Genomic DNA, 27,218 nt, shown 5'->3' on the forward strand with positions numbered 1-27,218 from the left:
GAGGGACAAAACCTGGTGTGAAACCGATGGGCTCCAGCCCTGCATGCCTAAGTCAAACAATAAAGAGCTTTCTTTTCACTCATTTGTTTTTTTTTTTTTGGGGGGGGGTTGGAAGGGGGCTTAGACCTTTTTATCCTCTCCTTTATGGTACAGCAGCAGCCCAGTGGCACAGCGCGTACTGGGAGTGTGTCAGAAAACACTGCAGGCCAACTGGATAGCCCTCTGGTGGTACAAACTGTACCACTGCCGGGTCACACTCACTGACTGAGTGTCTACTGAGGCAGCTCTCAGATAGGTCATCATTACCCTTGTTTTACAGACAAGGAACAGAGACTCTGAGGAGTTAAGCGATTTGCTTAAGGTTACGCAGCTATTAAGTAGTGAGGCCGAACCTTGAATCTAGGTCTGTCTGAATACAAACCCTGAACTCCTTGCTGCATCCTTTAAAAAAAAAAAATATATATATTTTTATTGATTTCAGAGGCGAAGGGAGAGGCAGAAACATCAATGATGAGAGAGAATGATTTATCGGCTGCCTCCTACATGCCCGCCTGCACTGGGGATCAGGCCCAAACCTGGTTATTTGTCCTGACCAGGAATCAAACTGTGACCTCCTAGTCGACGTTCAACCACTGAGCCACGCCGGCTGGGCGATGTACTAAAGGTTTACAGCAGAAAAGAGTTCAGTTAGAAAAAGAGCTTCCTGTCTGAAAGGGTTCTGGAATCTTTCTTCTGGGAGGCCCTGAAGAGCATTTCTTTGTGAAAGAGAAAACTCAGATGGCTTGCATTTGTTACCGGTGGAAGTGGAGTTCTTGCGGTGCTGTGAGGAAAAAACTTCCCGAGGCCCCCTGGGAGGATGAGGTTTCATGGAAAGCTGTACTGATAATGTAAAATTAAGGGGGTTCTCCTCCAAGGTCCCAGCTCTGTCCGTCTCGCCATGGAAGTCCAATCTTGCCTTCAGCAAGGCCAGAATTAAGGCCACTGACCATAGTTTCTGCTCCATAGTCAAGTCCAGGCCAGCATCTGGCTTGCTTAGCTTGTGCTCCTAGCTGTAGTCCACTGTGTGTGAAGTCTGCATAGCCAGGGGCCACACAGCTGCTGAACGCCACATGGCAATGGAGAGAGAACAGCCACGGGCAAGCGTGGGTCATGGAGCAAGAGAGCAAGCAAGCAAGAGCAAGAGGGAAGGAACTCTTTGGGGATTTTAACCTTCCAAGATTTCGAGCACTTGCGGTGGCTCCACCCTCCTAGCCAATCCATTGTTCCCCAGGCCAGACTGACTGATAAGCACCTCCCCTACGTCACTGCACAGGCGCCCATCTCCCCCTTTGTTTGTCCACCTCCCCTTTTCTTTCCCCCTGTGATCTGCAGGGAATGGACTGGTGGTTCCCTGGGGAGCGTGAAGCTGCCCAGATGACCATGCTTCCAATGTCTGGCTTCCCTTTTGCTCTCTTCCTTTATGAGTATTAACCAGCTGAATACGACAACAACGCAGTGACTCCTGTTGATGGTAGGGTAGGTTTCTTCCAAGTGGGAAAAGCAGCCCCTACGCTTTCTAACAATTCTGATTATCTATCTCTTTCTAGTCATGAGCCCTTGAAGCAGTTTTGTCTCAGGAAGAGGTTGAACTCTGACCTCTGGGAGAGCTCTGTTCCTACTTACTAAGGGTAGTTAATTCTTTAGCTCAAATTGGGTGCTGGATGGTAAAGGTTCAAGTCTCACTTCCTGGGCAATTTAATAGCACAAAAGCTAGTAAATTTGCAAACCAGGACACTGTTTTCAAAGTGCGAACCAGGAAGGCTCCAAAATAAAACAAACTTGTCTGCTATCAGTAGAGAATTATTCATTCCAAGAGAAACTGGGATAATTAGGACTGGAGATCAGAGAGCATGAGTAATAGAAATATGTGAGTGGAGGAATGGGCAAGGTTGAGGGTGAGAAAGAGGTGTGTGTATGTACATAGAGAGTAGAAAATAAGTATTTTTGCTCTTTACCTCATATTTGAGTCCTTACCTCATATTCTTTCATTTTACTTGTGTGTCAATTAAATATAGTTAAATCAAATTGTACTAGCCAATGTTTAGGAAAATTCTGTATTATGTTAAGAGATAGAGAAAAGCACAGTATAAAGAAAAGTCAAACAAATCATGCAGGGAAACTGATCACAGTTGACTGCTCTGAGGTTTGCGGGGAATAAACACTTAGGCTTCCCAGGTCATCACAGTCCCCGCGGGGTCTTCCACGCAGGCCAGTATTTTCTATACAAGTCCAACCTCTCTCCGCTGGGACGCTGAGACCTTTCCGAAGGACTCCAGAAAACAGCACAGCTGCCTTCGGGTATCGGTTCGAGATGGGCCTTTCTCTTCGGCTTTGACGGTAGTTAATGTGCTAAATGTCTTGATAGAGAAGGTCATATTTGGGAATATTCTTGGGATCAATTGGACTTTGGACAATAAGTTTTCCCCTCATTGCTCCTCGATAAATTACTTCAATCAAATCTACGAAGTCTTGTTTGGTTTTGAAACTTCCCACAAATTTAGTGTGATCTGGAGACCTAGATAGCACAGAAGAGAAACAACCTTGCTCAGAACTTTGAATATTTACTTGCTGAAGACCTTCAGGAGAAACAAAACGAATAGTAGCTCTTCTTGTAAGGGAGACTTTAGACGTAAGGCCCAACAATGACTTTTCCACTTGCAATTACAGGGCCTATTTGATATAGGACTAAAACCAGTGCTGTGGGCATGGGATAGCATGTAAGCTCTATCATATGAAAAGCTTCTGCTCAAAATGTATTTCAATCATTTCTCAACTCATTCTCAAGTAGAATTCCCTGAGTATTGGTGTGGGCATAGTCTGTTTCATTGTTGTTGTGTTTGGCTAGGCACTGTGCAAAGCCCTAGTCATGATCTCCAAGTTCCAGTCACTTCTATTTCTGAGTAGTGGCATTAATATTTTTCTTTCCTTCTTCCTTTTTTCTTCTTCACTATTTCGAACATCAAGTATGTTCATTGCAGACATTTTTTAAGACAAAATAAGTTGCCACATTTTGGTATATATCCCTTCAATCATACGTATGTATATGTGTCTCTATGTGCATTTTTCCACAGTAATGGGAATTATATCACACATTGTATTTTGCAATGTGGTTTTTAAGAACTAACATATGTTTCTTTCAAAGTTAACCATGCATCTACAACATCAGAGTAAATTGATATCTAGTATCCCTTTGTGGACATCTAAGTTCTAAGTATTTTGCTTCCTAAACAATGATGAAATAATTATCCATGGAGCCAATTTTGCCCACTTTTAGAATTACTTTCCTTCAAATAAATTCCTGGAAATGCAATTGCTGGATTAAAATTTTTACACACTTGTAAGGTGTTTGGTATGTTATGTCATGAATCGCCTTCTGAAAAGATTACAGCAAATTAATACTTAAATGAACCATATTCTAGAAGAATAAATACCTTTAGAACACTTAAAACACATAACATTTTACACACTTTCAAACTGATAATGACAAAGCAGGTACACAGATCTAGACAAGAGGATATCTCAACCACATTAAGAAAAAATAAAAATTATGGATATTTTCAAAGTAAATATTAAATACTGGGATGCTGATTGGGCAGAGTAGAAGGCATTACAGAAGATTTCATGTTATTTATACTTCACAGGCTTTGCTGAAGAATAACTTCAACAAAAGAATAACTTCTTTCCTGGCAGAAGACAGGAAACTTGGCAAGAGAGGAGCATGTCTTAGTTTGCTGAAAGGAGTACTTCTTTTATAAATGCAAACTCTCTCTCCCAAAAGTTTAAGAATGACATATTTTGTTTTAAATGAAATCCCTAGGGAACTTGTAAGAAAATGGTTCGATATTTTCTAGGCTGAAGGATGATTAGTGCTTCACAGACTATATTATTCTTTCATACTTAAGTAGGAAATTAAAATGTGTCAATCATACCAGAATACTCATTTTGCACCAAGTTGCACATAAAAATATTAGAGAGAGTATCTGTTGAGGAGACAGTATCAATAAAAGACTCACCTAGCCACCACTGCATGCAAATAGGTAAGGTACCGAAACTGCTAAAAAGGAAACTTTTAGACTAACAGCTTCATGTCAGCCTAACTTACCCATAATCCACTTTCATATGCTGCCCATTGAAGAAAAACACAGTAGATGGAATATAACTGATGTCAAAATAGTGTGTATAAACTGGAGTTTGGTCCACATCCACCAGATATATAGCAGCCATTTTACTCAAGTCAGAAGAGGTCTTAGAAAGCTGCAAATGAGGAGAGAGATATAGGTTGCAACATGAAACCAATGTTTCTTCTACAAAATGTTTTAATAGAATATTCTGTTTGAAAAAATTCCTGGGCCAAGAATCTAGCCTGTTTGAGTTCCACATTAGACACAGTGTAACTTTATCATTCAGTCTGAGTCACTGTTGCTCAGTGGGCCCTGGATAAATTGTGTGACTATATTCCTTCATTTTTGTTCTACTTTTGATTGTAAAGTTTTTTTTAAAAAATATTTTTAAATATATTTTATTGATTCCTCTACAGAGAGGAAGGGAAAGGGATAGAGAGTTAGAAACATCGATGAGAGAGAAACATCGATCAGCTGCCTCCTGCACACCCCCTACTGGGGATGTGCCCGCAACCAAGGTACATGCCCCTGACAGGAATCGAACCCGGGACCCCTCAGTCCGCAGGCCGACGCTCCATCCACTGAGCCAAACCGGCCTCGGCTGATTGTAAAGTTGTTATGAACTTTTTATGGATTTATAAAATCCATGCTCACTTAAAGCAAAAACAAAACAACTCATAAATATGTACTATAGACATCGAAATTACCCCAAATGTTTTTCCTTATAATCTCTACATAAATGATAGTTATATATAAAAAAAACCAAACACTTACATGGCACTATTATGTGCTATCCTAACTGCTTTCCACTTTTAACTCATTTAATCCTACAACATTCCTATGAGGTATGCACTGTAACAGTCCCCATTTCATAGGTGAGGAAACCGAGGCAGAGGGAGGTAATTTGCCCCTGGACACACAGCTAGGAGGCAGTCAGGTGTGGATTTGAACTGAAGCAGCTTGGCTTCAGAGTCTGTGCTCTTGACCTCTAGTGGTAGTCCTTCCTTCCTACAGCTGAGGTATAATCCTCTGGTCCTTACCCCATAGTAACACATCACATACTCATATTTAATTGTGATAATGAGGATTCTTACATTCCATCCATATAGTGATGTCAGCAATAGAAATAGTGGCGTAGGTCTCTCTCCATAATAAACATAATAGTGACATAACAGTGACATCAGCAATAGAATAGAGGTCTTAGTTCTGGAGTAAGTCTCTCTCCATAATAAACAGACACAAAAATAAACCTACTCTGTCCCAAACTGCCCTTCCTATTCACCAGAGTGTGAAGACGGGTCGTGAAGTCAGAGATCATCATCGGGCGCACACGGGAGCAGCACACTAGTGAAGCAGATTTGCAGGCAGAGAAAACAAAGTTCAAATCCCAGCTCTGCAGTTTAGTGGTTCTGTGCCTGTGGGAAGTCACTGGACCTCTCTGGCATTCTTTTCTCCCCTTGGGAACAGTAGTCGTAATGAAACCAGTGTTGTGAGATAATGTTCACAGAAGCTTGTTCATAATATTTCTGGCCTTTCACTGCCTTGTTGGTGAAGTGGAGCTTGGACAGCTGCTAGTGGGGAAGAACATCTGGCACAGATTCGGCACAATCACAGGTTTAGGGGTTCAGCTCTTAGTGAAAGCATATGAACAACTGAACAGCTATATCCCAGACCCTGCCTACGTTCCTGCATGCACTTTGCAGATGTTGAAGTAAGAATGTATAGATTTAAAAAAACCCAATTTACTTTAAATATTTACTTACAATATCATCTAGTTGCAGACAGACAGGATCCTCGTCTCTGCCAAACCTGAGAACCAGCACCTTCTCTGCAGTGCTCTTTATTGCCTGGTCGACTTCCTTTTTGCTAGTCAGCTTGGGCAACAGAAAGCTCATCTTGAAATAACCCAATTAATCCCTCACTGTCAGTCCTGAAATAAAGTTGCAATGTTTAAAGGAAGATTAAGGGCATGAGTCCTCATTTTTTAAAAAATTAATTTTTAGAGTAGGTAATATAGGCCCCCAAAATGTACACACACTTACAGCTGTTACAGTGTAACACTATTACAGTGTTACATTTTCTGGGGACACACTGTATGCATGTTTTTCCCCCAGAGGAACACAGTATCAAAACACAGGATCAAAAAAGTAAAAGGAACACAACCAATGCACAAAGTGACAAGTAAGTCCACCAGCTTAAAAAGCGACAATATAGAAAGGTCTAGTGTGAAAGGTCTCCCTCTCTCTGTCTCCCCTCAACTGGCCTAGTCCCCGCTGCCCCATTTCTCCCCACACCAGGTAACTACTTTCATTAGTTTCTCATGTATCTTCCAGAGTTTTATTATGCATTCACTAGAAAATACAAATGTGCATTCCTGCTTCCTCCTTCTTTTACCCCCTAATTAGCCTTTTCTACCAGTCAGTGTTGCATGTGGAAAAAAAGATGACATCCTCAAATTTGGTAATTGGGGGACTTCCATTAAGGCAGGATATAGGAAAAGAATAGGGCACAGTGTATACTCTGGGGTGAGTAACAGCAGGGTGCTGTTCCCACCCCTACACCTGGAGGAGTCATGGAAGGGAGTAGTGACCAGAACTGTGTGGTGGAGGTGGCTGAGTGGAGAAGGCAGCTGTGTCAAGGAGGTCAGCCTGCAGTTAGGGGATTCAGCTACTGCTTTCCTCTGCCTAATCCAACCCCCTTATTTTACATACTAGTTTGCTTAGAGTTACACTTCTAGCTACAAAAATTAGGACTGGAAGCCAGGCCACCAAATCTGTACTCTAGTGTTCCTTCTACTACATATAATAAGTTCCTATTTTTATGATCAAGAAACTCTTTGATCAAGGAGCTTTATTTCTGCATTTATCCATGAGATCCACTGATATACTTGATATTTTAAATTCAGTTCCAAAGTTGGTTAATGCTATGAAAAGGGAGGATTTCTTTCCCTGTGTGTGTATGTGTGTGAGACAAGCCACATTTTAAGATATGAATTAATAAAAATTCATATAGGAAATGAAATTGTTATAAATAGGGAAGCTAATTTCCAGGAGGGGCTTCATCAAATGTGAGTGGTAGAACAAATGACTGATGAAAGGGAACGTCAAAGAGAAGATGAATCTGTCTCACCACTAGAATTTAAACAAACAGCAACTCCTGTATGTTACCGATAAAGAGGAGGAAGTGAGGGGAGGGCAAAGCAGTCAAGGGGGGGGGGGTGGGTGGAGAATGGATAGATGTTGGAAGGAGAGAGAAACTGAGACAATACCTAAGAAAACGTCCACAGCAAAGGATACCAAAAGAGAAGTCACAAAAGAAGTACAAATGGACAATACATATACTATAGTGAGCAAATTAAAAGATGTATTTAAAAAAGCCATTAAATTGGCAAAGATTAAACAAAAATGGAAAGAGTGTGAATGAAGGGCAGGCATTCACAGTCCCCGCTGGAACGTAGAGAGGCAAAAGCTTCTTGAAAGAAAGCTGAAATACTCTCTGAGCAACAATTCCAGTTCTGAGAATTAGCTCTTAGGAAATAATTAGACATGTGCACAAAGATTTACACACAAAGGATGTTCATCCCATTTACAGTGGTAACAACCACTGGCATTAGCTTAAATGGCAATTTAATAGGGGATTGGTGAAATAAAATAGTCCAGTTCTGCAATGTACTGTTAAAATTCACTAAGTGCTGTGTTAGAGATGAACTTTTCAGGTACTGTAAAGTTCTCACGATAAGAAGTTACAGAACAGTGTGATACCACATTCTACAGTCTAGGTACACAACCTAACTATAATACAAATTTACAAACAAAAGTAACTGGGAAGCAGTATCCCCAAACACCGTCAGTGGCTCTCGCTGCGCGTGAACAGACAGGTGAGTTTTATTTAAATGGAGTGCGCGCCTTTCAAAATAGCCACACAGCTGACCCCGGGGCGCTGCCGGAGGTGGGGCGCCTCCGGCCCGCGCAGTCGAACATTCGCGTATAATTTAAGTCGCGCCCCCACTCCCCCCCCTCCCGAGTACCCGGATTCCCCACCGGGTGTGGAAAATACAGTTCACTCCTGAAAAACACAGGTTCAAGCCGCGGGCTCCAACCCGAGTAGTTCAAGGGTCACTAAGTAACGCTGAATGATGTCTGTGGTAGGGAAGGCGACACTTACTTTATTTGTACAAGTTTCCTCCCTCCAACTGCAGGACTGTCGGCCACCCGGCCTCTTTTCCCCGGTCAGGACACGGGCGGCATCTTTCTTCTGCCGGAAGCGCTCAGGGACCCTAAGGCAAAGCAACCGGGGGGGGCTGTTGCCTAGCAACCCTGGGCGGTCCACTTCAGGGGACGGAAACGGAAGAGGAAAACGCACAGGCGCACTAGATGCACCAGCGTAGCCCAATAAACCGGTTATTCTAGCCGCCGTCTACTTGAGCGGCTCGGACCGGAAGCCGTGGAGTCACTTCCGCCCTTACTAAACATGCCCGGCCTCTTTCCTGTTCCCTCCCACCCGCCCAGGCCAGAGGCGGGGCCTCGCCTCTCCGGCCGGTGTGGTTGGTCGCCGCGGGACTCGGAAGTGTCTCTGATCCGCGTCCCAGAGGAGGGCACTCTAATCTGGAGGGCCTGGTCGCGTTATGTCCCGGGCTGGGAGCCAGGAACCGGCATTTTCCGGGTCGCTCTCTATGGTCTCTCTGGACGGATAGAAGGGGCCGCACAAGGCATTATGGGACAATAATGGCGGCTTTCAAGGTGCTGGTTTTGGTTCTCTAAGGCGATCTGAGCGAGGGGTGGTGGCGCCGGCGCCCCGGAATCAGGGACAGAACCTCCCGAGAGTCGGGCTTGGTGAGGTGAGTGTCCCTTCTTCCTTCCGGACCTGCCCTTCGCCAATCATGGCGGCTCCGGGCGGCGGGTGTCTGTCCTTCGCTCAGGTCGGGCCCGGGCTGGGAAAGTCTGGGGGTCCCTGCCACTCAGCTTGTCTTACCCCAGGGATGCGCGCGGGTCCTGCCTGGCCGGGCTTTTCTCTTTGTTCTGCTCAGGTCTGGGGCGGCCTCTGCGGCCAGGACTGCTTCCCGGGGTCACCCTTCCTTGGGCCTCCGCATTAGCCCACTCCCACACGGACGTCTGAGCCCCGTGTCTTCCTCTGCTCTGTCACATTGTATCTCTAGGCGATCTCCTCTGCTAGAATGTTACCCCCAAGAGGGCGGGGGTTTTTGTCTGGGTTGTTCTCTGCTCAGTCCCTGTTTCCCAGAACAGCGATTGGCTCAGGGAAGGTACTGAACGAATAATTGTTCAATGAGTAAATCCAGTTTCTTTTTTCCATTTTTTTTCTCTCGTACCCCATGTAGCCGCTTTGTCATTAATCCTTCTCCAGAATCCAGCCCCTTAACTCCTTATTTATTCATCCCAGCAGCTAATTAAGGTTTGCTGTCAGACACCTTGTCTAGTGCTGCTGGTATCTTCTCTTGCTGTCTCTCCAAATGGTTCACTTTCTGTTCTCCTTTAATCAGTTTAAATTCATTAATCCATTTATTCACCAAACGTTTATGTTGCTAGGCATTGAGTACAGCATCAGCAAGACAGACAAGTCAAGGCTCTTTCTCCTGCATAGAATGGCATTCTAGGGGTATATTTTCACTTGATCTTAGCCAAAAGGCCGAGAAGCGATTCTAGGGGTATATTTTCTAGTTTAGTCTACTTCTGAGCAGAGCCTGTGCGGCTCTACCTTCTTGTTTAGATTTTCTCACGGGTATATCCAGATGTCATCAATATGCAGCTTTTCCTTCTCTCTTCTACCTGATGACATTTTTCTTCCCTCCCTCCCTCCCTCCCTCCCTCCCTCCCTCCCTCCCTCCCTCCCTTCCTTCCTACCTACCTACCTTCCTTCCTTTCTTTCCCTTTTTTGTTAATCCTTATCTGAGGATATTTTTTTCCCATTGATTTTCAGAAAGTGGAAGGGTGGGAGAATGGAAGGTAGGAGGGAGGGAGGGAGGGAGGGAGGAAGAGAGAAACATTAATGTGAGACATATCGATTGGTTGTCTCCTGCACATGCCCTGACTGTGGTGAGACAACCTACAACCCAGATATGTGCCCTTGGCCCTTGACCCTTGATCAGGAATCAAATCCATGATCCTTCAGTTGGCTGGCCGATGCTCTAACCACTGAGGAAACTGGCCAGGGCCCTGATGACATTTTTCAAAACGTAGCTCTTGTTTCTGTGTCCATATTATGTGTCTAGTCTGTTTGACTCTATTCCTCTATAGGGCTGTGCACGTTAATTAGAGCTGTGTAAACCATTCTGGATTCAGGTGGTACACTGCTCCTTGACACTTCCTTTGCTTCACTGACTTGGAATGGGGGGAATTATCTAAGCGCTCAGAACTGGTGTATGTTCACAAGTGGATGGTGTATAATGGGAGGTAAAGAGGAATTTATTACAAGTGGAGTACCAGGAAATCTTATAGCCACCTAAATAAATACTCTTCAGAAACACCCATTTTCTCATCAATGTTTTTGGTGAACATAGATTATTTTAAAACAGATTTTGAGTTCTATATACAACTGGTCCAAAAAAAGCCAGTAAAGTATGGATCACATAGATGGTAGCCTTGTACCCCAATGTCTCTGCAGTCTCTGTGAGTTTAAAGGGAGGGAGAGGTAGAAGAACTCATGTAAAAAAATGGCAAGGGACCCAGCATAGCACAGCAAAGAATACAATGTAACAGTTACATTTATGTAACTCTTTATAGTTACAGAAAGCTTTCCCATGTTCTCTCTCGTTTGATTTTCACAAGAAGTCCTTGGATTAGAGCAAAAAGTATTTCCATTATATAGATGTAGAAATTATGCCTAACCAAAGATTAAGTTATTTGCTTACACTCATACAGGTAGAAAATAATCAGGAGCCTGGATTCCAACTGAGGTTTCTGACTTCATATCTAATTGAGTTTCTGACTTCAAATCCCCGATCCTCCCTTTATAGATGTCATCATAAGTGTGACACTCATTATAATAAGTGTGCCATCATGAGGCCCGAGGGTGCTGTCTTGGATCCTGGTATTTGGGGTGAATGTGTGTATATTTCTTATGTGTATTGAGGCGGGAGTAGGGTGATCTTTTGAGATTGTCAATGACCTGATGGAAGGATCTTAGCAAAAGGTACTTAAGAAATCCTGGTCTTAAATATACCTACGACTACAGTTACCTTAGGATACAGCAGAGCTAAGCCTTTCCCCCTCTCATGTCCTTTGCCAAATGGTTTGTTTCCTTCCAGGGAAATCCCAGAGCCTATCATGGAGGACACCAGTGAAGACACCTCGATCCACAGATTGGAAGGCACTGATGGGGACTCTCAGGTTGGCGGTCTTATTTGCAAGACCAAAAGTGCAGCCAGTGAGCAGCATGTCTTTAAGGCCCCTGCTCCCCGCCCTTCATTGCTGGGACTGGACTTGTTGGCTTCCCTGAAACGGAGGGAGCGAGAGGAGAAGGACGATGGGGAGGACAAGAAGAAATCCAAAGTGTCTTCCTACAAGGACTGGGAAGAGAGCAAGGATGACCAGAGGGATGGTGAGGAGGACGGCAGTGACCAGTCTGGTCGAGGTAGCCGGAAAGACAGGTAAAGGCTTTAGGATGGGTTGACCCATAGACAATGAAAATGGAGGCCAGAAAATAATGCCCCACATTTATCTCTCAGTTTCTTGGATTTATTTTATTTTTATAATATTGAGGATAGGTAGGAACTGGTACGTTCTTCAGATTTGTGGGGAACATTTAAAGGAGACCAGCGAGTGGATGGTGGTGGTGAGAAATGCTTTGGGTTGTTGCCGTGTGGAAGCCTGCAGTACCAGGGGGTAAAGGACAGGTCACTCGTTGGGCACAGCCAGAGGTGGGCAAGGCTTTTCTCCTTACCTGTTGCCCTCCCTGTTTCAGACATTATCGCTCTGCTCGGGTAGAGACTCCATCCCATCCCGGTGGTGTGAGCGAAGAGTTTTGGGAACGTAGTCGGCAGAGAGAGCGGGAGCGCCGGGAACATGGTGTCTATGCCTCATCCAAAGAAGAAAAGGATCGGAAGGAGAGATCACGGGACCGAGATGGTGACCGCAAGAGAGACAGAGGTAGACTGCCCAGCATAGTCCCATAGCCCATTAAGTATTTGAATGAACATGCCAGCATCTCTCCTGTTGCCGGAGTTTTTATAATGCCCATTAAAGTAAGGAGCCCTATTTGCATGTCATTCTGATTGGTTTTGACCCTGTTGTGATTGGGAATAGCAGGCAGTTTAAGAACTGTTACTTGCAGCATAGCTGCTCTGTAGAGTTGACAATAGTGCTAATGATAGAGGAAGGACAGTGCTGTGGAGTAAAGCTAGACATGGTCCAGTGCTGGCTTTGCTCAGTATTGTTTAATAGCTTATAGACTTGTAACTATTAAGCAGCTACTCACTATAGACTTGTAACTGTCCTTTTCTGAATTCTTACAGGAAGTAACTGTTACTGTGAGTTTGAAACTTTCTAGCCAGTAACTGTTTTTCCCCTTGAAAGAAGGGGGTATGTGAGTGTCAGGAGCCCATGGATCGTAGTAGAGCAGTGCAGGTTGTGCCTGTGAGTGGGTGGGAAGGCCTGTCCTTTCCTGAGGGTGACGACGGTGGAAGTTTGGATGGGACACATGTTTTCTAAGCTCTGTGTGTGACTCTTGGCAGATGAGCGGGATAGAAGCAGGCACAGCAGCAGATCAGAACGGGATGGAGGGTCAGAGCGCAGCCGGAGAAACGAACCAGAGAGCCCGAGACACCGACCTAAAGGTAGACTGAGCCGTTGCTGGTGGTGGTTTGTGAGGGGTCAGGCGTATAAAGGGCAGGGTGAGCGACTCTCCTCAGTGGGACTGCTGTGGGCAGAGAGGGAATTCCTGATTCCATCATGAACTTCTAGGACTCTTTGGTTCTGAGTTGGGTGGGAAGGCAGATGGGTATGCTCCTTTAAGGTGAGGGTCGGCTTACTGAATGGCCACTTTTCCATGTGGCAGGAAAGAATAGGAGCTGGAGAGCAGAAGAAGGAGCCATTAAAATAATTACATTTAAAGGGTTATGTTTGCAGAGACAAATAGGAAATTCCTTGAAATGTTTGTTACAAACACAGATGAAAACTGAACTGTTAAGACACGGATATCTTTTTTTTAAAGTATTTTTATTGATTTCAGAGAGGAAGGGAGAGGGAGAGAGAGAGAGAAACATCAATGATGAGAGAGAATCATTGATTGGCTGCCTTCTGCACGCCCCCCACTGGGGATTGAGCCCGCAACCCGGGCATGTGCCCTTGACCAGAATTGAACCTGGGACCCTTCAGTCCACAGGCTGATGCTCTATCCACAGAGCCAAACCAGCCAGGGCAAAACGCAGATATCTTTAAAAACTGTCAGAACCATCTTATCCATTACAAATAGGTACAAAGTTTATAAATAGTAAAATAAATCTGGGAAGTTGACTTTGAGCTAATAGTTCTAGAGCCATGTCCTGGTTAATTTAGATTTTTCCTATGGATGTGTCTCTTGTGCCCCAGACGCAGCCACCCCGTCAAGGTCTACCTGGGAGGAAGAGGACAGTGGCTATGGCTCCTCAAGGCGCTCCCAGTGGGAATCGCCCTCGCCAACACCCTCCTATCGGGATTCTGAACGGAGCCACCGGCCGTCCAGTAGAGATCGGGACAGGTGATGTTCTGGGCAGAGCAGCCTAGTTTCCCTCGGTGGGTGGTGTGGGTGGATGGGATGAGGGCCAAGGGCTCTGGGCTGGGAGACCAGGTGGCAGCTCAGGGACATGTCTCAGCCTAGTGACTGCTTAGTGATGCTGGCTATACTGTTCCCAGGTCTGTGAGGAGCAAGTACTCGGACGACACACCATTGCCAACCCCATCCTACAAGTACAATGAGTGGGCTGATGACAGAAGACACCTGGGGTCCACCCCGCGTCTGTCCAGGGGCCGAGGTAAGGCCGTGTGGGAGTGGGCGGTAGGAGGCAGGGTCACTCCCCCTGGTCAGGCTGAGCAAAGCTGTGCCTCGGGTGCTGTGCACCTTGCAGATCTGTTGGTGGCCACTGGGGATAAGCTGGGGTTGTGTGGTCTCACCCGCTGCGTGTTCTCCTTCAGCGAGACGTGAGGATGGAGAAGAAGGGATTTCATTTGACACAGAAGAGGAGCGGCAGCAATGGGAGGATGACCAGAGGGTAAAAACTTTTTATCTTTGAGGGACTGAGTGAGGGATGCTGACCATCCATCGGGAATGGGTGACAGGATGTGTCAGAGCACAGGGGCCACGAGTGACACTCTAGTGGAATTGGACTTTGATGGCAGTCTCAGGGAAGCGGAGCCTTGTTCAGTCCCAAAGCTCTGGAATCTCTCCAGAGGCGCAGGCTCCCAATGAAACGTCTCACCTGAGGCAGGAACCACCGACTTCTCTAGTTATGTGTTGGTGCCACCAAGTGGTGAATCTGAGAAGTGCTGACACGATGAACTGCCGTGGGAAGTCTTACATACGTAGTCGGTCACTGTAGTCTCCTGGAGAGGCTCATCTCAGAGTGGGGTGACCTCCTGCACCTCTCACAGGGCTGCTCCACCGCACCAGCGACTTCTCACCGAACTTCCTCCCCTTCTGGCCGTGTCCTGTGCATAAACGTGATGTTTCCTGTTCCCGTGCTTTGTCTCCTGCCCTGCAGCAAGCCGACCGGGACTGGTACATGATGGATGAGGGGTATGATGAGTTCCACAACCCCCTGGCCTACTCCTCCGAGGACTACGTGAGGCGGCGGGAGCAGCACCTGCATAAACAGAAGCAGAAGCGCATTTCGGCTCAGCGGAGACAGATCAATGAGGTGATGCTGCTGCCCACCGCGGCGGGGGCAGGTTCGGCTCGAGTGGGGGCACGTGGGGGCAGCACAGCTAGTGTCCCCACAGCCGAAGTGCCAGGAGCAGCTGTAACTCTCTAGAGGTGGAGGAGGGGAGTGTGTGGGACTTTACAGTAGCTTACAAAAACCCAACTTAAAACTTCTCTCTTTGCAGTACTTCCTTGAGGGGTGCTGTTGATGGGAACTGGTAGGGTGGGGCTTGGCTCTGTGGTCTGTGTTCTTTGAGTCTCTGAATGGGGCTGGGGACAGTCACCATTTGTGTGTCCAGGTAGAGGTTCTGGCTGAGATAGAAAGTGCCGCTTCTTGGAAAAAGGCCTGCAGGTGACTTGGGATCAGCGACTCTTCTGTCTGAGGAGCTGCAGGATAGAGAGGCCTGTGACATGGCGCGGCCCCCAGGGCCCTCTGTCAGGACGTCTTGCATGCACTTGCCTGGTGACCTTTCAGAGCCACCTTTGGTTTCATTCTGAGTGTGGCCTCCCGCTGTGTTCTTACAGGATAACGAACGCTGGGAGACCAACCGCATGCTCACCAGCGGGGTGGTCCACCGGCTGGAGGTGGATGAGGACTTCGAAGAGGATAGCGCAGCCAAGGTGCATCTGATGGTGCACAACCTGGTGCCGCCCTTCCTGGACGGGCGCATCGTCTTCACCAAGCAGGTGAGGTTCCTCTGTGGCCTGAGGCAAGAAAGCTCAGAAAGACCGGAAGTGGAAGTGCAAGTGGGAAGGAAGGAAGGAAGGAAGGAAGGAAGGAAGGAAGGAAGGAAGGAAGGAAGGAAGGAAAAGGGAAAGGAAGGAAGGAAGGAAGGAAGGAAGGAAGGAAGGAAGGAAGGAAGGAAGGAAGGAAAGGGGAAAATATGCCCCCATCACAGTAGGGTAGCCACCCCTTTCATTTACTGGGGCTGTTGGGAAATGGACCTTCTTGTTGAGATTGATGATCAGTGGGAATTTCTCTTCCCCTCAACTTCCTGCAGCCAGAGCCTGTGATTCCCGTCAAGGATGCCACTTCCGACCTGGCCATCATTGCTCGAAAAGGCAGTCAAACAGTGCGGAAGCACAGGGAGCAAAAGGAACGCAAGAAGGTTGGCTTCTTGTCTTCTGGGGCTGGGGAGTCTGCATGTTCTTTCCTTTTTAAAGTCATATTAGAGCTCATAGGTAGTGTTCCTTTTGGAAGTTAAAGGACCCTCACGGAGCAAGAACCAGTCCTTGGCAGAGGGCATTTAGTCCCTCCACCAGGACCTTTGCTGGGACAACCACTGGGCCGGGTGCTTTGGGAGCCTAAGGCTGAAGATGGAATGCCTTGTGGGGATTTACCACCTGCTGCTGGATGAAGCCTGGACCATGGGATTGGTTTCCCTGAACACAGTCTTACCGCAGGATGGTACAGGTGTACTTTTCGTGTCTTTTTCAGGCTCAACACAAACACTGGGAACTGGCTGGAACCAAACTGGGAGATATAATGGGTGTCAAAAAAGAGGAAGAACCAGATAAAGCGCTAACAGAAGATGGTAAAGTGGACTACAGGTAGGAGTCTCGGCCAGCAGTGGGCTGTCTCCAAAGACGGGCCCTCAAGGGCACTTGCATTGGAACTGATAGGATTCGGGCTCGTGAATCAGAAAGTGATGTCACTTTGAGTCTTCTGGTTTCTTCTGGACCCTTCCTCCTGGTCTTTCTTTTCTACCATCTTCAACTCTCCCTAGATATTATTCCTATTGCTGCTACTACTGCAGGAGCTTCCTCTGTGCCAGGCAGCGTTAAGTGCCTCAGTTACTTGCTCACTGAATTCGCACCACAATTCCATAGGATAGGTGCTGTTACTCCTATTTCGTGTGAGGATAATGAGGCCCAGGGAGGTTAAGTAACTTGTTCGAGGTCACCCAGCTGATAAATGGTAGAGGGAGGACCAGACCCAGACAGTCCAGCTTAAGAGCGCACTCTTAGCCACTCTGCTAAAGTGCCTCTCAGGTGCTTGGTGGGAGAAAGTGGGCTTTGGCCCCTTAGATTTCAGTTCGACATAAGGAAGAACTATTTTTAACAGAGGTTCAAAAATAGAAAGGGTTATCTTATCAGGTAGTGACTTCCCTGTTCACAGAGGTATCCAAGGCAATGTTGGGTAAGTGCTTATTAGGATTCCCACATTGGGGAGGGGGCTGGACTCACATGTCTCTTGTGAAGCCCGTCCTTTGAACGCTCTGAAGCCCTGTGGAATTGTCATCTGAATTAATAATTCTCTGTACCCTTGTGAGAAGTGTCCTAAATGAGAAGTCGGTACTATTTTTTTAAATTGATTTTAGAGGAAGGGAGAAAGAGAGAGAAACATCGATCGGTTGCCTCCTGTACGCAACCTTTGTATGTGCCCTGACCAGGGATTGGACATGAAACCTTTCAGTGTATGAGATGTTACTCCAACTGAGCCACACCAGGCAGGGCAAGAAGTTGATACTATTGACCAGCCCTTGTTAGTTTCTAGAAAATTTAATCCCTTGAAGGTTAATTGTTAGCTGACCAGGAGCGACTGGGAATTAGAAGTAGGAAGCTTTTCAGCGTGTGGGTAGGTGTGACAAAGGAAACGTCTGGGGAGGCGGTGGGGGAAGATTGTGTGGACTCACGTAGCACTGGGCGGGTGTCCTTTTGCTGTGTCGTCTTGGGAAAACTACATAGTGCTTTTGAGTCTTGGGATGTGCACAGGTGTCAGATATTTGAGTGCTTTTAGGAGCAGTAGGTAAATATCAGGTCGACTGTTCTCACAATTCTTTGGAAACGAAGCCTTACAGACTGCGCCATCCGGTCGAGAGGAGGTCGGAGGTCTGACCTTGGTCTGGCCTCTGCAGCCATGACTCCTCCTTTAGCCCCTTAGGGGTTGTGCTGAACTTGCCCCAGGTGCTCTGTGTAAGGCAACGACTTGTCATTTCAACTCCTCTTCTGGCTGAACTCATTTTTAGAGCAGAGGATTTGCCCACCTGCCAATCTGTAACTCCTCTGAGCCATTTAGCTGTTTGACCGGGGCGTTGGGTGTGTTGTGGATGATGGAGTCTCACACAGCAGCTCTGCTCCTTTAGGCTGGAGGAGGCGAGCGCATCTCAGACCCCCTGGCTGCTCCAGTGTCTTGAAGGTTTATTAGGTCTTGTTGAAGCAGTCCTCGTTCTTGGGCGTAGGAAGAAGGGCAGTAACCTGATGAGGAAGGAAAATGTGGGAAATCGTGCAGGGTGCTTAGGCTGTCGTATGTTCTCAGGACAGAACAGAAGTTTGCAGATCACATGAAGAAAAAGAGCGAGGCCAGCAGTGAATTCGCCAAAAAGAAGTCAATTCTGGAGCAGAGGCAGTACCTGCCCATCTTCGCTGTGCAGCAGGAACTGCTCACTATTATCAGGTAACTGCCCGGGGCCTGGGAATTCCAGCCCTGAATTGGTGTCTCCTTCGGCTCCTGTGTTTACTTGGTAGTTCTTTTCCTTTTGGGCGTTACATCTGATGGAGAAGAGAAAGCAAGCAAGATGGCATTGTTTTGCTATTGTTCGCTTGTTTAAACCTCACCATCTTTTAGACCTTTCAGGGGGCATCTGTTTTCCCAGGGAAATCCTCCTCTCTAAGCAGGCATGCTTCCTGGCTAGCCAGAAGCAGGACAGGAGGTGGCAGCATCTTCTGGGAGGCTTGGATGTGGTCCTCCACTCCTGCTGATTTGCCCTTTGCCTCCTCTCCCTCATAGAGATAACAGCATTGTGATTGTGGTTGGGGAGACGGGGAGTGGTAAGACCACTCAGCTGACACAGTACTTGCATGAAGATGGTTACACGGACTACGGGATGATTGGATGCACCCAGCCCCGGCGTGTGGCGGCCATGTCGGTGGCCAAGAGAGTCAGTGAAGAGATGGGCGGAAACCTTGGTGAGGAGGTGAGTGGGCGAGGGCGGAGCTGTAGACATTACCCGGTAGTTCCCGTCTATTTGAGCTGATCTGCTATGGCCTGGACCCAGCACGGGGTGTGACAATGGTGAGCTGTACCAGAGCTTCTGAGCCCTCTCTCTCTGACCTCCAGGTGGGCTATGCCATCCGCTTTGAAGATTGTACTTCAGAAAACACCTTGATCAAATACATGACTGACGGGATCCTGCTCCGAGAGTCCCTCCGGGAAGCAGACCTGGATCACTACAGCGCCATCATCATGGATGAGGCGCACGAGCGCTCCCTCAACACTGATGTGCTCTTCGGGCTCCTCCGGGAGGTGAGGGCTGCGGGGTTGCGTCCACGGGGCTTTGACCAGCACACTGTCAGCAGGTAGTGACCCGGGCGCTTCGGTGGGCTGGGGTCGAGCCTGGGGAAGCTGGGGGGTCTCTCAGGCCAGAATGTCCCAAGGCCCTTGGTTGCTGCGTTCAGACCTGCTGTTGGAGTTTATTCTGTCCTTGCTCAGCTGAGTGGCTCATGTTTTCTTGGCTGTGGCTCCATGGGTTCGGTCTTTAGGATTGTTATGCATCTATGTGCCCATTCATCAGCTTCGGCTCTGTTTCATTTGGGAATAATGTTCGTTGATGAGACTGGAGGATGGAAGCCAAGGTCCCAAACCTGTGGGGAAGCCTCTGACTGACCTCTTCTCTTAGGTGGTGGCTCGGCGCTCTGACCTGAAGCTCATTGTCACATCGGCCACTATGGATGCAGAGAAATTTGCTGCCTTTTTTGGGAATGTTCCCATCTTCCACATCCCTGGCCGTACCTTCCCTGTTGACATCCTCTTCAGCAAGGTACTGAGGCCTCCTTATTTTGAACTGACCCTGAGCTCTGATGAGAAGTTGGAGGGCGCAGGATAGGATACGGAGTTGGGAAAGGTGTTGTGGGTACCGTGAGGCGCGTGGGGCAGCCTGCAGTTCCAGGGCTCAGAGCCAAAGGACTGTGCTTTGGGTATGTTTTGTTTTATTGTTTCTTTGGAGCGGAAGTGTGGGGCCCCTGGGGTTAGTCAAGCTCATCTGCAGGTGTGGCAACCCTGAAAGTCTGCCGTCTCTAGCCCTAGACTAGTGCCTGGGCCACTGGTTCCCAGAGAGGTGCCTGGCCTGCATTTCCCTCGACACTTTCCTCTGACGCTGTCCCTGGCTGGTGTTGCAGACCCCGCAGGAGGATTACGTGGAGGCCGCAGTGAAGCAGTCCTTGCAGGTGCACCTGTCAGGGGCCCCTGGGGACATCCTCATCTTCATGCCTGGCCAGGAAGACATAGAGGTACGTGCCTTGTCGTGACCGTGATGGACGGGTGTATCCTGTGTGTGCACATACAGTGTCTCATGGTTGCTGTGACCTCAGGTGACCTCAGACCAGATTGTGGAACATCTGGAAGAACTGGAGAATGCACCCGCCTTGGCCGTGCTGCCCATCTACTCCCAGCTGCCTTCCGACCTCCAGGCCAAAATCTTCCAGAAGGTGCGGCAGCAAGAACCTCTGTCTGTCCTGGGCCCTCACCTTTGGGTTCTCCTGGGTTCGCACAAAGGAGGGCAAGAGAGAGCACGAGTTACTTTTCTGGCAGGGGTGGGACATGCTGCTTCCTTGGGTTCGGGGGGGGTCTTTGCTACCTGAAGGTCTACAGCGTTCCCTCCCTGTACCTCCTTGCCCGGCGGTAGGCTCCAGATGGTGTTCGGAAGTGTATCGTTGCCACCAACATTGCTGAGACATCTTTGACTGTCGACGGCATCATGTTCGTTATTGATTCGGGTTATTGCAAATTAAAGGTAAGAGAAGACACAGGCGCCGGGGCCCGGGGCCCTCACCCAAAGCCTGGTCGGGGTGGGAAGCAGGCTCTGGGTCCTCCGCTCTCCAATGAGGGAATCACATGAAGGTGGTGTTGGTTTAAGAGACTAACGTTTATTGAATTCTGAACTTGCTCTGTGCTTGACTCTTTAATCCTGCCTGTGTTGCTGAGACACTGCTCTGCAGTGTGTAACAACCAGGGAGGTCTTTGTCTCAAGGCTGCTTCCCTTTTCCTTTCCCCCCTCATTCTGACCTTAATCAGCTCTTTGCTGCTCCTCCTAGGTCTTCAACCCCAGGATTGGCATGGATGCTCTGCAGATCTACCCCATCAGCCAGGCCAACGCCAACCAGAGGTCGGGGCGAGCTGGCAGGACGGGCCCAGGTCAGTGTTTCAGGTAGGAACCCTGTGCCAGCCTGCTTTCCGGGGCGGCGCTGGGATTGCTGCGTGTGGGGCCAGGGCTGGGGTGGCGGGATTGGACTGTGATCCAGCAGAGGTTGGGGACTGATGGTGGGGCTGCCACTTGTTGGTCCTCTCATCATTTGATGCTGAGTGGAAGAAGTAGCTTTCCAGGCAGCTCTGAGGTCTAAGCAGTTTTGGGTTTTAGGCAGACCTATGTTGAATGTGCTTGCCGTAGAAGACCAATAATTACAGCATGTTTTCCCTTAGAGGATAAATCTGAGCAAATTACACATATCATTGGTTCTTTTTTACATCTCCAACTATTCTTTTTTTGGTCCTAATTTTCAGAAATAATGTATTCACTATAGAAATTCGGGAAATACAGAAAAGTATGAAGAAAATAAAACCCAGTGATAATTCTAGTTCCAGGCTCTTTGGTTCCAGAAATGAAACAAGCATATAGGACCCTCTAGCAGAAGAGTAAGCTGGCAAGACTAAGTTTTGAATAGGTGGAAATTCACAATTCAGAGAGAAAGTGGGGAGAGGCGGGGAGGAAATGAGGAATTCTCCTACCTGTGGCCTCCTCTGTCCTGGCTGTTCGGGGTGCGCATACAGTGGAAGCTGAGGGAGCGTCACTACAGCGTAGGCAGCCCGGCGTGCTGGAGGGCTCAGTGCCCAGTGTGCTGGTGGGTGCAGTGGCACTCGGTCTTCTCCTTGGCAGGCTCTACACCCAGAGCGCCTACAAGAATGAGCTCCTGACCACCACGGTGCCCGAGATCCAGAGGACCAACCTGGCCAACGTGGTGTTGCTGCTCAAGTCCCTGGGGGTGCAGGACCTGCTGCAGTTCCACTTCATGGACCCGCCCCCGGAGGACAACATGCTCAACTCCATGTATCAGCTCTGGATCCTTGGAGCCCTGGACAACACAGGTGCTGTGGCCCCGGGAGCCGGGCAGGGCCTCCTGGGTGTTGGTGCCTGGGTTCTTTGCCTCTGCACCTGACTGTTCATTGAACATCTGGATTTGCTCCTCTCTCCTAGGTGGTCTGACCTCAACTGGGCGGCTGATGGTGGAGTTCCCGCTGGACCCAGCCCTGTCCAAGATGCTCATTGTGTCCTGTGACATGGGCTGCAGCTCTGAGATCCTGCTCATTGTCTCCATGCTCTCGGTCCCAGCCATCTTCTACAGGCCCAAGGTGCGGAGATAGTGGCTGGCTCTTTTTTCTTCCCAGAAGCCTCAGGGGAGTTATGGGCTCGAGAAGGATTAGAGAGGGCAGTAGTTTCTCTCTCTGTTATTAAAATGGAATGGAGCCCTGGCTGGGTGGCTCAGTTAGTTGGAGCATCATTCCATACACCAAAAGGAGTGGTTTTGATTCCTTGTCAGGGCACATACCTAGGTTGTGGGTTTGTTACCTGTCCGGGCATATATAGGAGGCAACCAGTCGATGTTTCTCTCTCTCTCTCTCTCTCTCTCTCTCTCTCTCTCTCTCTCTCTCTCTCTCTCTCTGTCACACACACACACACCCTCTTTCTCTAAAATCAATAAACATACCCTTGGATGAGCATTAAAAAATATTGAAAAAAATAGAATGCAGGGATATGAGTCATGGTTTCTAAATAATGATTTTGCTGTTTTCAGTTAAGCAGGTTGGGGTCAAGGTGAGGGGAAAGGATGGTTTGAAAATTTGCAAGAGCATTTTTTGTCTTCTAGAATGGGTTGTACCTAAACTCTCACCATAAGGATGAATCTTGTAAATCACCTTATCTTTCTCATACTGTTAGAGCACTATATGGATGTGTGTGAAGTTGTGTGTGTGTGTGAGAAACTCCAGCCTCTTAGTGGACCTGGACTCCCCTGTGCTCAGAGGTCCCCTTTTCCTTCCTAGGGCCGAGAGGAGGAGAGTGATCAAATCCGGGAGAAGTTTGCTGTCCCTGAGAGTGACCATTTGACCTACCTGAATGTTTACCTTCAGTGGAAGAACAATAATTACTCTACCATCTGGTGTAACGATCATTTCATCCATGCCAAGGCCATGCGGAAGGTGCGGCACTGACCCAGAGAAGCGGGATGTTGGGTTGAGGGGTGGAAGGCTTGGGAAGGGGGCTTCATCCGTGCCTCCCTGTGTCCTGCTCTAGGTCCGGGAGGTGCGGGCTCAGCTCAAGGACATCATGGTGCAGCAGAGGATGAGTCTGGCCTCCTGTGGCACCGACTGGGACATCGTCAGGAAGTGCATCTGTGCTGCCTATTTCCACCAGGCAGCCAAGCTCAAGGTGAGCCTGTTGGAGCTTGGCCCCTTTCTGGCCTGATATTTGTGCCTAGGAAAGGGCTTCTCTTCTCACTGTGCAATCCTGCAGATCTGGGCCTCCCCACAAGCCTGTGTCGAGGTCTTATTTAAGGGACAGGTGAGCTGCCCAAATGAGCAGCGTCTTCCTGATGTGGTCACCTATTGTGTCTCTTACTAGGGAATTGGGGAGTACGTGAATATCCGGACAGGGATGCCCTGCCACTTGCACCCCACCAGCTCCCTCTTTGGAATGGGCTACACCCCAGACTACATAGTGTATCACGAGTTGGTCATGACCACCAAGGTGAGTTTTCCGAGGCGGCTTGCATGACATAGGCCCACCTGGCTAGGCCAGGCCCCTTCACTGCCTTCTGGGATGAGCTTTGACCTTGGGAGGCTTGAGACCACATGCCTTGCTTTGAGGGGAGTTGAGGGTGGTTTTCAGGTGAGGGTTTGGGGAAACTTGCACAGAGTTAACCTCTAAGTTACGGTGGTCTTGGCTGTGGACAAGCAACCCCTGTGGTGTCGTCATTAGAATGGTTTTTTGAGGGTCTGGGCCTTTTCTCTTGGATACTAGGCAGCGTATTCTTAAGCATGGAGACATTTTGGTGGGAGAAGGGGTTAACATTCACGTGTCTGAGGCTTTTCCTTGCCTATGGCAGCCTCAGAGGGCTGGGCGTTAGGGCCCTCCCCACATAGCTCCTATTGTGGAGCCAGCCTGGGAGGGACAGCCGGAAGCCTCGGCCCTCTGTGATCACCACTGTGTGGCCCTCTGCCTGCAGGAGTACATGCAGTGCGTGACTGCCGTGGACGGAGAGTGGCTGGCGGAGCTGGGCCCCATGTTCTACAGCGTGAAACAGGCAGGAAAGTCTCGGCAGGTAAGGTTCCTGTGCTTTCCGGGAAGGTTCTGTTTGCCTCTGGCATCCATTTCCCCTCAGCCTGGTATTGAAGACACATCACCGTCTGATCCCCCCTCTTTACTTTTTCCTGGAAGATTTTAAAGCATATCTCAGACAACATGTTTTTTCATCCATAAGTACCTGAACTTTGTATCTCTAAAAGGACTTTTAAAAATTAAAATGTAACTCCCATGCCAGTACCACTCAACAGCATTAATCATTTAAGTCTTAAGTGTCACCTAAGTCTCTAGTCCTTATTCAGATTTCCTCTTTTATCTCAAAGATTTTTATAATTAATTTGCTTGAATTAGAATCCAAACATTGAAACTTGTTATATGTAATAAGTCTTTTATTCTAGAGAAGGCTCTGTCCCCACCTTTTTGATGGTATTGATTTATTGGAGAAACCAGGTCATTAATCTTGTAGAATGTTCCATATTCTGTATTGGGCTGATGGGTTCTTTAAGGTGTTGAATGAGTGCCTCTATGCCATGTACTTTCTGTGAACTAGTAATTAATCTAAAGCCTTGATTAGACTCAGGGTCAGCTGGTCAGCAAGGGTGCACAAATGCACGTGGTGCTGTGCACTTGTTTAGTCCTGTCAGCCTGGTGCTCCCCCTTACGATGCTGCTGAGCTCGCCCGGAGGTTCCACCTGACCCCTCCATTCTAACTCCTGACTCTTACTCCATCTCCACACGGTCTTAGTGTCATCGATGGCCACCACCTCGATCCATTACTTAGGGTTGCAGAATGCTGTGGGGCTTTTGCTTTCCCTTCTCAGTGTGGTCCTGCCCACACTGGGCCTGCACATATCTTCCGTATGTCTGAGTGTTTCAGCCAGAGGTAATGTCTTCCCTGTTTCCTGTGCTTCCTAGCACATCATGAACGTCATAAGAAAATATAAGTACTTACTGAGTGGAGTGCTGAGACATGACTGAATAGGGTTAGGATTGCATCATCCAGTGTCTGTCTTGAATCAGTGAGAGAAGCAGGCTCTGTCTGGCCTTGGTGCTGAGGGAGGCAGCCACGGAGCCCCGCCTCTGGGAGCTGTGTGGTCTACACAGCACCTGGCTTGCAGCAGGGAGATGGGACAGACAAGTCTTTCTTACCCGCTGGTCCCGTGGCTCCCAGTACCTCTCTCCCTTCTCTAGGAGAACCGCCGACGGGCCAAAGAGGAAGCCTCTGCCATGGAGGAGGAGATGGCGCTGGCTGAGGAGCAGCTGCGAGCCCGGCGGCAGGAGCAGGAGAAACGCAGCCCCCTGGGCAGTGTCAAGTGAGCTTTGACTTGGGACCCTGGCTGGGAGGGAGCCCCCGGGAAGTTCTAAGGACCAGCTGGATGGACCGACTAGGTCCTGATGCAGGGTCACAATTGAAGGAAAGTTGAATGTGTAGAGGTGAGTTGGGGACGGAAGTTGATAGTGGTCTTGTGTGGAGACATGGAGGAGTTCCTGACATAGGGGTGGTGCTGATCCTTGTTTGTCATGTTCTTTTGGGGCCAGAGGTGGGTTGGAGCAGCAGGGTAGGTCTCACAGCTTTGCTGACAAGCTGGGTTTGGAAAGCACTGGTGCGGGGAGCAGCGCCTGGGCCTGTGCGCCTGTGCTGGTGCTGGTGTTAAGTCAGCCTTCACAGGAAGGGCACAGTGTTTTGCAAGATTACCCTCGCTTCAGACACCAGCTGCAAAGCTCCCATTGTCCTCAGGGCTGCTTCAACCTCCCGGCACTCGGTGTGTGACAGGACACACCGAGTATTGCCAATAGGGAAGCTCACCTGAGCTCCGGGCCCAGTTTCTCAGGGGTTCACATATAGGCACATAGATTGAATCAGCGGCCATGTGGTTCCTCAGCCTCAGCCCCCCTTCCCTCTCCAGAGGCTGAGCTCAAAGCACAGCCCTCTTATGACATGGTCGGCTTTTCTGGCCTGGTGGCCCCAGTCCTAAATCACCTTATTGGCATAAACTATTAGATGTGGTCCGAGCCACCCCCAAGGCCCGCCCTCCCTGCCGTGAATCACAGAGACACTCCAATTCATAGGAAACCCCAGGGCTCTAGAGATTACCGCCAGGGATGGGGACAAAGACCAGCCGAGTCTAAGACACAGCTGGAGTGGGAGCCTGGTGAGTGGATGGAAGGCTACCTCCGCAGCTCACCTAGGGGGTGTGAAAGGAGTTATTGAGTAACTATCTTACAACATTCCTCAATGGGTATCGAACGAGGTGGTGTTCTGTGCTGCTCCCACTCACAAGTGGGGAAGGCTGGGGGATGGCAATGTGCCAGGGAGAAGCCCCTCAGCCTGAGGCCTGCTCACACACCGGTTAGAAACAGCAAGGCCTCAGGCTCCCCGTCCTGCCGTGTGTCCTGGTTGGAGCGAGCAGCAGTGTGATTCCTAACCCCTCTCTGCTCCAGGGCTACAAAGATCTACACGCCAGGCCGGAAAGAGCAAGGGGAGCCCATGACGCCTCGCCGCACGCCAGCCCGCTTTGGGCTATGAGCTGAGGCTGTCCCTGCAGGGGATGGAGCCAGGGATTGAGTGGCTGGAGCACCCGGGCCTGCTGACTACACCCTTTCATCTGTGTGATTTCATCTGTGCGCTTTCATCTGTGCATCATGGCCCCAAGGGAAGCTCCTGCCAAGGGCAAGGCTCTGCCAGGGCGGAGGGAGTTCCTCAGTGCAGCTCTGGGCCGCAGAGCAGCGAGAAGCTGCGAGAGGTGGCTGGACCCGTCGTGTCCAAATAAACTGTCCCCAGGACGCTTGGTGTATAAATGACTTGGCCATTGACTATGTTTTTTAAAATTCTTGTGTAAAGCCGCAAAACAGACCTAGAGGGAATTGTAATTTGGTTATAATTCAGGATTTGGAAATAAATTTATTCTTTGTAAAA

The 27,218-nt window shown here is 48.6% G+C and overlaps 2 protein-coding genes across 2 annotated transcripts; one reads left to right on the top strand and one right to left on the bottom strand.

The window, feature by feature from the left end:
• Positions 1–82: 82 nt before the first annotated feature.
• Positions 83–9,688, bottom strand: TXNL4B (thioredoxin like 4B). Its single transcript, XM_079799885.1, has 5 exons — positions 9,132–9,688; positions 8,325–8,436; positions 5,924–6,090; positions 4,142–4,293; positions 83–2,554 (listed from the first exon to the last, which is right to left on the bottom strand). The coding sequence occupies exons 3-5, from the start codon at positions 6,053–6,055 to the stop codon at positions 2,389–2,391; spliced, it is 450 nt and encodes a 149-aa protein (XP_079656011.1). The 5' UTR covers positions 6,056–6,090; positions 8,325–8,436; positions 9,132–9,688; the 3' UTR covers positions 83–2,388.
• Positions 8,746–27,218, top strand: DHX38 (DEAH-box helicase 38). Its single transcript, XM_079799882.1, has 27 exons — positions 8,746–8,997; positions 11,422–11,763; positions 12,078–12,262; positions 12,847–12,948; positions 13,703–13,850; positions 14,006–14,124; positions 14,285–14,361; positions 14,851–15,006; positions 15,534–15,695; positions 16,010–16,117; positions 16,447–16,559; positions 18,268–18,405; positions 18,739–18,925; positions 19,069–19,254; positions 19,628–19,768; positions 20,127–20,237; positions 20,319–20,435; positions 20,633–20,740; positions 21,042–21,154; positions 21,881–22,089; positions 22,199–22,353; positions 23,044–23,199; positions 23,294–23,428; positions 23,621–23,746; positions 24,225–24,320; positions 25,493–25,614; positions 26,744–27,218. The coding sequence occupies exons 2-27, from the start codon at positions 11,441–11,443 to the stop codon at positions 26,826–26,828; spliced, it is 3,678 nt and encodes a 1,225-aa protein (XP_079656008.1). The 5' UTR covers positions 8,746–8,997; positions 11,422–11,440; the 3' UTR covers positions 26,829–27,218.

Source organism: Cnephaeus nilssonii, assembly GCF_951640355.1.
Source record: "Cnephaeus nilssonii genome assembly, chromosome: 20".
NCBI lineage: Eukaryota > Metazoa > Chordata > Mammalia > Chiroptera > Vespertilionidae > Cnephaeus > Cnephaeus nilssonii.